The 13,081-nt window shown below is 45.9% G+C and overlaps 1 protein-coding gene across 1 annotated transcript in view; it reads left to right on the forward strand.

Annotated features, from left to right (window-relative positions):
* The window catches only part of GLRA1 (glycine receptor alpha 1), an 87,944-nt gene extending 82,877 nt beyond the window's left edge, over nucleotides 1-5,067 (forward strand). The window contains exon 9 of the mRNA XM_005683198.3: nucleotides 4,636-5,067. Within this exon, the coding sequence (XP_005683255.1) occupies nucleotides 4,636-4,950 (315 nt within the window). The 3' untranslated portion in view covers nucleotides 4,951-5,067. The remainder of the gene's footprint in view (nucleotides 1-4,635) is intronic.

The following is a 13,081-nucleotide window of genomic DNA, read 5'->3' on the forward strand; positions in this document are numbered from 1 at the left end:
CAAAGACACTTTTTGTCAGCCAAGACAGTACTCAGTTTCTTTCCTTCTAGACATGAGTTATAATTGCACATTCAATCAGGAGTTTGTTTCATGCGCACCATCCATTGAATGGTAAGTTCCATCAGGTCAGAGACCACATCTACTCTTGCTCAGTACTACTGATACAGCCCTGGTGTTTACCACAAGGCCTGATAGATAGTGAACGTGGAATAGGAATTTGCTGAACAAATGGACAAAGGGATAAAAAAAAAAAAAAAACTAATGGAATAAAAAAAGGAGATGCTGCAGACTGAGAGCCTGCCTGGGAGCTTTTCCAGCTATAGATGAGGGCAGCCAAGAACTCAAACACTGGCCATACCACACACCTAGTCCCCACCTTCTTTACACTGACCTACTGAGAGCAGCTGTCTACCCAGCCGCAAGTGCTGGGACAAAGGACTCTGCCCTTGAGTTTTCTTTGCTATGTGATTTTCAGCTAGCCTCTTCTAGGGACTAGCATCCGCATCTGTAAAATGGGCACAGTGGGGGACCGGTGAAAGATGAAATCAGATCCCAACATAGCTTTAAGTTATGTTCCTGCCACACAAGTACCAGGAATTAAAACGATTCCAAAGGCACACATTTCCCTCAGTATGTTTCTTAAACATCAGCAATCTGATTCAATTAACTTCTAGCAGTTTACCGCAGGCGGCAGGCAGACGTTCCGAGACAGAGGCTGTCCACGAGAGTTAGGATAAAAGCTGCACTGGAAGAGGGAAGCAAACCTCTCGGGTGCAGCTGGCCCGACAGGACTTCTTGAAAGATCCTGGTTTTAGTCTTTCCATTACTGTCCATCAGATACCTAGCCTCTGATTCTTAACACAGTCTAAGCAAGGAACTGACCAAACACAACTTTCTCTGGGATTTACTTCTATTTTCCCTTTTCCCTGACCAGGGGCTAGCAGCTTTCTGCATTTCCCTCTGCAAAAAGAATGTCAATAATTTATCACAGAGATGCTTACGTGGGAAGACTATGTCCAAAATACTTGACTGGTACCAGGTCACTAGACTGTGCCCTGCATAGCTCCAGCAGGCATTCTGTGCATGGACTAAAATGTGAATGGAGCCCCTTGCAGATATGTAACACTGGGGGACCTAGTGTTTGCAAAGGCTGCCTCCATCCTTGCCAAATGCCCACCAGTTTTACGTATTAGAGGAAACAAAAGCTTTGTCTCTGGGCAGGTAAAATGTGAATAAGGCCACTGTGTAGATTTGATCAGATTCCTCTGCTGGGTCCCTTCCTCATTCTCTCACAGCATGTTGGTTCTGGAAGAGCTCTCAGAGAGGGTCCCATCCACTCCTCCTGTGCACATGATGACAAAGAGGAGGGGAAAGTGACCAGGATCTTGGAGGCACTGATGGGAAAGACACAGAGGCCTTCCGAGACCCATGGCTGATCTCAAAAAACACTGACCACACACCACCAGGTGCTTATCTGTTTATCAGCGCCTCCATCCTGAAGCAGATAAAAATAGTCCTGCATTTATTAGATCTTAAATAGGAACTAAGATTTACCCCAAGGCAGAGGCCAAAAACTAGTAGCTAGAAGGTCAGATTTGCCATGCAAATATCTTTAAGTTCACCAGCAGTATCTTAAAAATCTGGAATGAAGTGCCAACATTCAATGAAGTGTCCGTGATTACACTTCCAGCTTCACTCAAAACATCACAGCCTCTGGTCCCTCTGGATTCACATCCCACATGGTACAGGCTCACTGCAAATGCCTTTAGGTAAGGAACACAGTCCACGGCCCCAGTTCACTTCATCACTGTCTCTCCTGCCTGGCCCCTGGTGTGCATCTGAATTAGTGTGACCTTGTACCCACAGGCTCTGAACTTGGCACAGATGTCAGAAACTGAAGGCGCAGAATTAGGCTTACCATAAAAAACAGCTTCCTTTGGAGTAAGGCCCTGTGGATGTGGCTTGCAGGCTGGTCATATATTAGCTTGGGCTGCAGAAACCTCCTTTTAGCAGACAGTTTGCAAAGAGGGTTTTAAGCCCCAGAGGGTGAGTGAAGAGGAACTAGCCACATGCCTGAGTTTCTCTGAGCCCATGATCTTGGCCGGGCTCCTGGACTCCCACCACCCTCCCATGTTACCTCATTTGCTGGGCAGAAACCATCTGGTCCTCAAATTCCCCAGCCAGCCTCATTAGTCAGATTATTAGGAAACCTCTGTGAGCCCAACTGGGCAGGCACACTACCAACCTCCCTGGCTTTCGGATTTCCCCTGTTCCAGTCCCGCGCAGCTCCGGATGCAGTTGGGCATTCATTGGCTGCCATCTGCTGGCTCGAATAGGAATAGCAGGCTTTGTCCAGTTATCTCTAGGGAATTTCCTTTCTCCTGGATACAATGTAAAATTGATCACCTTTTAACCAGATGAGGTCTCCACACATCCATCCCCTCCCCTCATGTTTAACTGATGAAGAAGGCAGAAAATAATTTGTCCAAAGCAACACAGAAAGTTAATTTTGAGTCTCCGCCTGCATAACTAGAGCCCAGCGAAAAAACATTTTCAAGCACACCCACCTTCCACCCGCCCCACCGTATTACTACAGTGAGCGATAAATGAGATTGTCAGACCCAGCCCCACTCCCAGGCACAGGGTCCAGTCACTTGGCCAGCTTCCCCCAGTCCTCTCCTCAGTGCTGGCACAAACCCTCTACTGTTGTCCTTCCCACAGAAAAATAGTGGTTGAGCACCCATCTGCAAGGTACTGGAGCCCACCTTCTTACCCTCACTTCCTGCAATGAGGGTGTTGGAGCATATTCACTCATTTGTGAAAGATGTCTTGAGCATTCATATGCCAAATCCTCCAGGTGCTAGGAATACAACCATTTTAATTTAATTTAAAAAAAAAAGGGAAGCTGGGACAGACTGGATATGCAAGTAAACCATTTGGTCAACAAACATTTGCAGAGTTTTGAGCTCCTTCTCAGGAAATATATTCATATGTCTAGTGTTGAGGGTGCAGTGAGCGTGATGTGCTTTGCCTTTGCCTTCATAGAGCTTACACTCTAATGAGAGAGACAGACAGACGTTAATCAAGGAAAACAAGACGATAAGAGATTTAAAATAAAAAAGGAAAAGCCGAGATCCTGATGTATGGATCACACATCAGGGACACTGAGCCTAAACTCAGGTTCAGGGAAGGCATCTGAGTAGGAATTAGTTTGGGAAAAGAAGGAGCTGGAAGCAGGGGTGGGGTTGGGAGAGACAGACTCAGCAGAGAGAATGACCTGAGCAGAGTGCAAGAGGAGTGTGGCACTTCCCAATAGATGGAAACACCACAGGGCACAGAAAGTCAAACGGAGCATCCACAGACGGGCAATCCAGGTCATCATGTAAAGCTTTTAATTATCCTCAAGTCAGTGGCAGCCTGTTAAGAAAGTTCTAAGCAAAGGATGATGGATAAGATCCATGTCATAACAACCCAGAGGGGTGGCAGGGCTGGGGGAGATGGGAGGCCGAAGGGAAACAAGGCTGGAGGTCATCACAAGCCCAGATGAAGGCCCAGGCCCAGGCTGGGGTGGCACAGGCAGAGCTGGACAGACACCAGGGCCCCCAGACTGCCCTGCACAGGAACAAGCAGAAGACAGAGCAGCTGCCCACAAAACGCTCGCTCTCGAGCCGGCAGTGTGAGTCAATAAAGCCCCCCAGAGCCACACACGGAATCAGCAGCTCAGCAAGACTCTGAGGACCACGTCAGAGCTCACAAAGAAGGACCACAAAGCCAGATGTGATGAGAGCAGGCAAGAATGTCTCCTCGATCCAGATGAGGAAAGGGGAAAGTGGAGCGGGTCAGGCGCTTGGGTAGTGGGCATGCAGCCAGGAGGTGGGGACGCACGAGGGATGGATGAGAATGTGCAACACAACAGGCAGGTGTGTGGAGCCCAGGCAGGGGAGGCGGGGAGTCTGGAAAGGTAAGTTGGAGCCAAATGATGAAGGGCTTGAGAAACTCCAGATGAAAATCTTGATAAAAATCCAGAGCCTGTCTGAGGTCACCCCTGCCAAGGATACGGGAACACGGAGGTAAGAGGCAGCTGTGGTCCCTGGGCTTGCAGCCCTTGCTCGCTCCTGATCCATTCACTCCCTCCCCAAACCCACACACAGAAGCCTGGGGGATGGGGTGGGGAAGAGGGCAAGGAGGCAACAGAGGCAAAGCAGGGGATCTTTCCAAATTGTCCTTTGGGTTTCTAACAAAACGGCATTCAGAGCATCTGCTCAGCTACAACTTCTGATGATCGAAAAGCATCTTAAAGGCGTGGAGTGAATCTTATCACCACTTAAGGGGAAAAAATGAAATTAAAAACCCTGAGAGTCACAGAAGGATGTCTTCTGAGGAAGTGACCTGCCCAGGGTCATACAGCCACAGGTGACTGAGCCAAGGTTGTTGCGCAGGTCTCAGACTCCACACCACACACCTATCCCCTGGTTTGCATCTGTTTCGGCACTTGATGGCGCCCCTCTATAAGGCATAACTCCCCAGCCAGCCACAGAGCCTTCAGGGGCCTAGAGTGGTGCCAGATGGGCACGGCCTGGCCCCCAGGGGAGTGCCTGCAGGGAGGGTGCCCAGCCCCTGTCTTATTTTAAGTAGAGCCCCATGTTGAATCTGTTCCAGGAGGATGAGGCTGGAGAGGGCCGCTTCAACTTCTCGGCCTACGGCATGGGCCCAGCCTGCCTTCAGGCCAAGGACGGCATCTCGGTCAAGGGCGCCAACAACAGCAACACGACCAACCCCGCTCCGGCCCCATCCAAGTCCCCGGAGGAGATGCGAAAACTCTTCATCCAGCGGGCCAAGAAGATCGACAAGATCTCCCGCATCGGCTTCCCCATGGCCTTCCTCATTTTCAACATGTTCTACTGGATCATCTACAAGATCGTCCGCAGGGAGGACGTCCACAACCAGTGACGGGTCTGGGCTGGGGGTCGCTGCGAGTGGGCAGAGTGGGAGGGCCAGAGGAGGAGGAGGGGAAGCGAGGTGCGCGTGCGCCGCCTCTCAAATGCAGCGATGCATGGCTCAGAACGTATCTATTCAACCTCGGGTGGGGGCGGCAGGGGGAGGGAGGGCTTTTTCTAATATGGGAACTGAGGGGCGGGGAGGAAGGGGAGGGTTCGAGGTGGGGGCAGTGGTGGGGGAGTGGTAAAAACCACTTTCAAAAATTTGAGTCTGTGGGCTGTGCAGTTTTCCTGTTTGGAAAGAGAATACAGTCTGCCCCAGAGCTGCAGCGAAGCCATGTAATATATATGATATATATTCATGCTTAATATTAATGCAAACCACAAGAAAAAAGACTTGTTTCTTAACCTATCAGCCTAGTAACTGCTTAAAGTTTTAAAAGTCACAGAAGTGATGGACAATTTTTCCCAGAGTGGAAAACAGTCACAAATAAGCTTGCTCTGGTCTGTCCCATATCACACCCCCTCCCAACGCCATGCCTGTCTTCAAACTGGCCCAGGTGGACTCATGCTGAAAAGCCATTTTGCCTCTGCTTCAAGGGGGTCGTGAGGCCCAGGCATGGGTGGTGGAAATGGGGGAAGGTGGAGAGAAGAAGGGGAGTGACTAAAGAGATGGGACGATTCAGAGGTCCAAGGATGGAGAGTCATCTTCACGCCTCCAGGCTGGGGACCTCTCTCTCAGCCCTCTCATTTCTGTGCTTCTCCACCCACCCCACTTACCCTCCACCACCCAGAAATGGCCCCCATGTTTTTTCTCATCATATTGCTAATATGCAATCTTTTTACAGTTAAAAAAAAAAGTAATAATCTCAAGAAACAATATGCAGATAGACTGAGTATAAACAGACGCACTTTTTCAGATGTCTATTTTTTTGGAGAGTGTCTTTGGAATTGCAAGCGGGGGTATGTTTGGGAAGGTGGGGTTGTAGGATGAAACAGATGTATTATATTGTGGCTCTACAGAGTGGAGTTGTACGAGGTAAAAGGGCAGTAGTAAGGCTGCTGCTGCTTAGATACATGGATACGGGTGGAAAGAAACAGTGATGTTTATAAAGTCTGTTTGTTATATTCTGACATTTCATATACCACAAAAAATGTGGGGAGCTTGGCGGGGGGCGGGGGGGAAGATCCCATTATATTTTTGTAAATCTTTGTTTTTCTTTTTGGTGCTTTGTTTAGCTTAAACATTTAGGAAAGTTAGACAAATTCTCTTTCCTTCTAACTCTGAAGTGCCAGAACTATCCCAAGATAGCTAAGGTACTCCGGGGGAAAAGAAGAGGGAGAGGGCAGTGGACCGCAGGAGCGGGAGAGCCTGCTCCAGGACACGGATGTTGACAGGTAGGAAGTCTGCAAGGTGGGCCGTGGGATGAGAAGGGAGCTGTGTCTGGCAGCTGTCACACCACTGCACCGGGGACGACGGCACTACTATTTGTGGCATCCTCCCTGCTGTGGCCTATAACCAGAATACTGGGATTACATTTCTTTCTTTGCACTTTTGTGGATCAGAGTGGTAGGCAGCTGACAATCAGTCTGTACTGTGACTTTGGGTTCACTTGTGTCTTTGGAGCATCCCTAACTTAGGGCAGGACAGAAGTGAGACACTGGAACCTAACCCCACCCTAAAGCACCTTCCCCAGGGGAAATGTCTCCCATTACCCATGGTGCAATAGCTAATTCCCACAGAGGCCCAAAGAAGTGGGTCGAGACAAGGACCCAGAAGTGGTTCAGGTCAAGAAAATGCACTATGCAGCCAAAAAAGGATTTGGCTTTGTGGCTTTAATGAAAAAGTTGTTTGCAACCAAGTTCCAAGGTCAATAAATCATTGCCTTCCTTTCTCTTGGCCTGTGTAGAGCAGAAAACAAAGCTGTATTCTAGCTTTGGAGGGTGTGGGATGGATCCCGAAATCATTTTTTCTAAGAAGCACTGAGGGATGGCAGCCGAGTGAGGAGTCTCTCATGTAAGACTGCTCATTTCCCCACCATTAACAGGTGTCTGGGAGAAGGCAGTGGCATCCCACTCCAGTACTCTTGCCTAGAAAATCCCACGGATGGAGGAGCCTTGTGGGCTGCAGTCCATGGAGTCGCTAGGAGTCGGACACGACTGAAGCGACTTAGCAGCAGCAGCAGCAGCAGCAGCAACAGGTGTCTGAAGGGGGAAAAGTTAAATAGAGGGATGTGAACAATCACTACCAATTCAAGACTAGAATATTGGACTTTGGACTGCTATTAGCACCTTTCATGAGCACTACACTCACGTTATTTAAGGGAGGTGGTGGGGAAAAACTTAATTTCCAAGTGGCACATGGGTCTCTGGAGAGGCTATCAGTCCCTTTCACTAGCACTTCATTCACTTTATTTAAGGAGAAATCATTTTTAAATTTAAAAAAAAACTAAAGAACCCCTTCTCTCTATTTTACTCATTGTTAGACTAAATTCAACATGTCTGAAATCTAGGTGAATCAGGCAACTAAGACAGTACCAATTATTCTAAGACATTCTGTTTCTGCTCAAACAGCAAAATCACACTGGTCTCCTTACATGATGAGGTGTCCAGAATCTCTTTGAGACGTGGAAATCACTGGGCCATCTGCCCAACCTCTGCTGGATCCTTGAACTTCACACAATATTGAATCTGTGTGCCCATTGGGTGCTGCCAGGCCTAGCTGACAGTATCCACCAGACAACAGAATCATTTCAAACACAGAGGAGACAAAATCTTTTCTCAGGCTATTCTAAACATGGTATCCCTTCACAGAAAATAAATGTGAGGAGATGCATGATAGCAATGAAAAGAAGAATGCGAATTTTAGTCTTGCCACTAATATGCTTGGGTGACCTTGGGTAAATCACTAAGCTTTGGTTTCTTAAACTATACAATGGGGAGAGTGTCACAGGTGATTTCTAACTCCCTCCTAGCACTGACTGTTCTATGTGTTTGAACTGGTCTGTAGGAATTTCAGGCATCAGAAAGTTTAATATCATTTTGATTTCTGAACTCTCCAGGTAGCCATGAGCATACATATGCACATGTATATAGACACACAATTCTTGTTGCCTTTCATCTTTGGACAATTGGCAGATTTGTTTTTTCCTTTTGCTCTACTTTATCAAAGGTAAACAGTGGTGACGGAAAAGACAGCAATCATTATAATGTCAAAAATCCCATCATGAATTAGGAATGGAGCATGCTCAAGGAGAAGATATTATCATTAATGTATAATGTAGTAAAGATTTGGCAATTAATTATATGGATCTCATCATTATAGAAAATCAAAGTAGGTAATTTAGGCCATTTTTTTAAGATGGCTCCAATAAACAGGGCAATATTTTCTTAATTTCCTTTCAATTTGCTCACAAAGGACATCATGCCCTGGGACTATGCATGCCAAGTGCTAACGTCGGGGAGGCGGGGGGGGACTGATTTAGTAAACAAGCGGTTTACTGGTTTTCAAACCCTTTACATGTAGAGACCAGTACTGATGCATGGAGGAGAATGGATACTGGCATAGACCAGTGGGTGATTTCACCTACCTCCAAAACTGCAGCTATTCCTAGCAGTCAAATTTAGGAGATGTCAATTAAGCAGATAATACCGACAACTTCTCACCTATTTGTTTACAATAGACCTCATTTGTTTCAAGAGCAGCCAAAATAAATGGCTCAGCTCTGCGCTCCTCTGGTCCTTTCAAGTATTCAGGAGCCCATTCTTGACAAATGCTATAGGGAGTGACCAAGGATAGACACAAATTGAAAGGAAAAAGTGTGTATGAGAGAGATACCTTGAACTTAACTCTATTTTTATTTTGTCTTCAAAAACAAAAAAGGTAATTTGATCCAAATTACTTCTTCTTCTAAGCTGTCATTAAATTTTTAAAAAAGGGACTCCTCTAGGAAGTTCACCAGTATCTTTCATAGGCTATTTTTTCAAATTGGGGAGAAAATAAATATGACAGGAGACAGTTCTTTTCATTAGAAATATGCACTTTTATGAGCATCATTAAAAAGAGATGAGATGGTGTTTTGTGAGGCTTCATATTAGACTGCAGAATAGATCGGTGGCCTAGCTAAGCCAGTACCATCACTGGTAAGAGCCATGAAAATTAGATTTCTTAGTTAATTGCAACACTGAAATTGAAGGGCGCTGAGTTATCATCATGTCTGCAGTAACTGCCTCCTTAGGAGAAGTTGGCGAGCCATAGGTACAATCTTTGTATCAGCTTTGGGACTGGGCTGGAGATCTGAGCTGTGCAGATATCCCCCCATCTGGCTGGAAGCCCAGCCCAGGGACAATCAACACCACTCTGAAAGCTACCAGACTTATTCAATGAGCACCTTCTACACATTTAAAAGGCTGCCCTCCACGCCAGCTCTGAAGAACCAGGCAAGAATCAGGTTTCCTCTGTGAGCTATGATTCTCAGATTGACTGCAAGGCTTGCACTTTGAGGGGCTGGTAAGGTCTGATGAGAAAGGATGAGTGGATCACTACCCCCTGATTAATAAAACCAACCAGACCAAAAATTCTAGAAGCAGGATATTCTTAAAATAGAATTGTTCTTCTTCCACTAAGACCTTTCTCTCAGAAACCAATTCCTGAAATTTGAATGAAGAACCCTCATATTTCCCTACAGCTCTAGGAACCAGAAGCTTATCCTGACCAGAGGAAGGAGTAAAAGACATACTTTGTTTTGATTGAGCTGGGCTGTTCTTAACTACTTGTAACACTATAAGGAAAAGCATATATTGCAAAGGCTTCAGTCTCAGAGTATCGTGAAATCCCAATGGATAGGAGGAACTTCTGTAGACAGGTTGAAATCCCTATAATAATTAGGAATTTGAAAAAAAAAAAAAAAAAAGGCCAAATGCTGCCCTGCCCATCCTAGTCCATGGGGTAAGAGAATGAAAGCAACAACTACTTTCTGGCTGCCCCAGTTAAAGATCTCAGGATGTCCAGGAGGACGAGGGCAAGCTGCCAACATCTCCCCCATCCTTGAGGCATCTAGAATCTTGAGGGCCCAGACTAGACGATGCCTCTACCAAGTTATTACCCTGTTGCTTCCTTAAGGATTTCTTAGGCTGTAAACAGCAATGGCAGGAGATAAGTTTGCTCATATGTGGGTGCTACGTCATGCTGTTTTGATGGAGCCGTGTGGTTCTTTAAAGCAATAATTAAGGTGCTTTATCATTCTTTGAAACAATGAAATGAGTTCCGAAGTAGACATTATTGCCCAATAATTTCTAGGATCATTAAGGCTTCTTTAGCTAGGATCCAGACCATTACTTCTCCCTCTTCTCTCTCCATCCCACGTCTGCCTCCTTCCACTGGCTCCCTCCACCTCCTCTTTTCATCAGTTTGCTCACCTTGTTTTTGAACCCCAGCTCTGCCAGAAGATGGGGATGTATTCCTGAGGGGTGGGGAATGGGGTACTGGCATGGGGACTAGAAGGGATTAGTAGCTTCTGTCTCATTTGCTTTAAGGCTGTGATTTCTATTCTTCCTCTAGCTCTTGCATTTTGGAGAATTCAATGCTCTGGAAAATGTTCATTGGAACACTGAGTCAGTAAGTCAGACTATAGAGAATGGCAAGCCAAAAATATACCCTTCAGAGAGCCCAATGACAAAAATTATATTCTATGTAAGGCTATTAACCAGCAATAGGGCAGAAGCAGGTCACTGACCTGGGGGGTGAAAGACACTGACTGGTGACAGGATTCCAAGCACGATGGGTCGATTGCCCTGCTTCCCACTGCCTCGCATTGCCTTGTTTTAGGCCTGCCTTTCTTCAGATTCAACTGTTTTCTCGTGCAACTCCAGAAACTCAGTGTTCTGTGTAAACACACCTGTCTCCTGAAGTGGACAGAGGTCAATGGGAAGCGGGTCCTCATTCTGGCACTACCTCAGGCTCACCAGGGAAATATAGGTAAGCTAGCTACTCCACCTTTCTTTGCCCAAACACCCCTGTAAACAGAGGGCGTTGAAGGAGATTTATCAAAGCCAAATTCTGGATACTTTGATGGACTGACCAAGAGTATACTGTGTGTTCTAAAAAGGTTCCGTTGCTTCCCCATTTCAGTGTCAGGCTTGGGACCCCACCCCAGCCCTTCAGTGGGCAGGTAGGGAGAAATTAAGAAAGTGGAGCGTCTTGGTCCTCAAGGAGATTACCATCTTAATTTTCTGGCCATGAAAGTCTTAGATATTTCACAGTACAGATAAAATTAACTTCTCACCTGAGAATGCCATGCAACCTAAGGACAACATTCCGCTCTTGTAGTTCAGCGTGTATGTCCTGTGAAGGCTGTACCCCACTTCCCAGGGCAGTTGTTTGAATTCTCTATGCCAGAGACTCTGGAAGAATCACAGAGAAATACGTCAGAGCTGAACTTTTGAAATACCTCTGCGGAAATAACTGCAGCAATTCCAAGTTTCCCCTAACTTGTCACCACACATCGTTTAATGGGCAAGACTTAGAAATATTTTCCTCTGTCCCTCTCTCTCTAGCTGCAGTTGCAGGCAGAAAACAAAAGGGGAGGGGAGATGCTTCATACCATTGGGAAGGTTCATCTAAATTCATACCACTGGCTAGGTTATACTAATAAGGAGAAGAACTATTATAGCAAGTATGGTGCAGTAGAGCCAGCTGTCTGCAAGCACTCCCCTCCCCCAAACAAATCTCATCCTTGCAACAATGTTCCTGAAATCATTTCTGTCGCTCCACCAAACACTGCTTATAATCAGAAAACACTGCTCCTGCCTTTCCCACCAGGGATGTATTTATGCTTTATAGCAACAGAATCTCTTCAAAATGCTTACAGGATGACATGACAAATAATCTTCCCTCCCTTCATCTGGCCCTAAAATTAACGGGAATACTGCAGACTGAACTTTTATCTGGTTCCAAATTTTTAAAAATTAATAGACTTTTAAATGATAATGCTTCCATTAGGAAACCAACTGCTTCCTATCCCAGCTCCCCATCACCATATAACCACTTCCTCCTTTGTCCCTAAAAGATTCAAGCCAGGCATATTTTAAAAGACCTCTAGAATGGATAGATGTGTGATGAAACATATATAGTGAAACAGTAGTCATATAGTCACTGTAAAGTTCTATTTTCCCCTCAGTTTCCTTGTCTCTAAAACAGGAGTATTGAATTAGTTGAGCATGAAGTCTTCCTAGCTGTAAAGCTTGTTGATTTTTTTTAAGGCCACTTCTCCAGTTGTCTTTTAGTTGCAGAGAAAAAATAAGGACTTCCCCAGACTCTGTGATGGTCTTATTCTTCCTCTTCTCTCAACTTTCCTCTCTAAACCCACTCGTGATTTTCCTAGTACAGAGGAAAAGGCACAAGCTCCGAGTTAGAAGGCTGACAAGCAAGGAGGTGAGTGATCTTGAGCAAGACCATCACCCCTCTGACTCTCAACTTCTTTCTGTATCTGGGGATAATACCCACATCACAGACCCACTGTCTCAATAAAATGACATAATGTTAACTTCACCCCCTTGTTGTAAACTGTAGAGCATTTTCATCATTTCAGCCTCTCTGAAACTCCTTATTTCTTCCTGTTTGCCAGAAGAGGTCACCAAAAAGCTTTCTTTCACAACTGAGGCTGGTACCCAAAGGGCCAAACCCACCCACTCTCCAGAGCAGCTGATTCATGCTGGGAAATTTCATGCCTAGCCCCAAGCATTCTCTCACTGGTGAATTACTCTGAGCTCACTTCAGAGGCTGCACACATTCCAAGAAACCTAAATTCTGATTCCACTTAACAAGCACTGCATCCCTTTTTCCATAGGCACCATTTGAGTACTGCCTAAATATAATAGAAGCACCGTATTTAGTAAACTGTGAATAGCGCTCAGTCACATGTAGACTATTGAAAGAGTACTGTATGTCAGTCTATAACTTAATTCCCACAATGGCCCTCATCCTATTTCTCCTTTTATAGATGAGGAAACTGAGGCTCAGAAAACTTATGTTACTATTACGAGCCCAAGTCCCAGCCTTCCCAAGCTTGACATCTTTGCAGACAATGGTAGGCCAAGTTTTGAAACAGGCATGACATGTTTACCTCTTCCACTCACCTGTTTTT

This window comes from Capra hircus, chromosome 7 (genome assembly GCF_001704415.2).
Source record: "Capra hircus breed San Clemente chromosome 7, ASM170441v1, whole genome shotgun sequence".
Lineage (NCBI taxonomy): Eukaryota > Metazoa > Chordata > Mammalia > Artiodactyla > Bovidae > Capra > Capra hircus.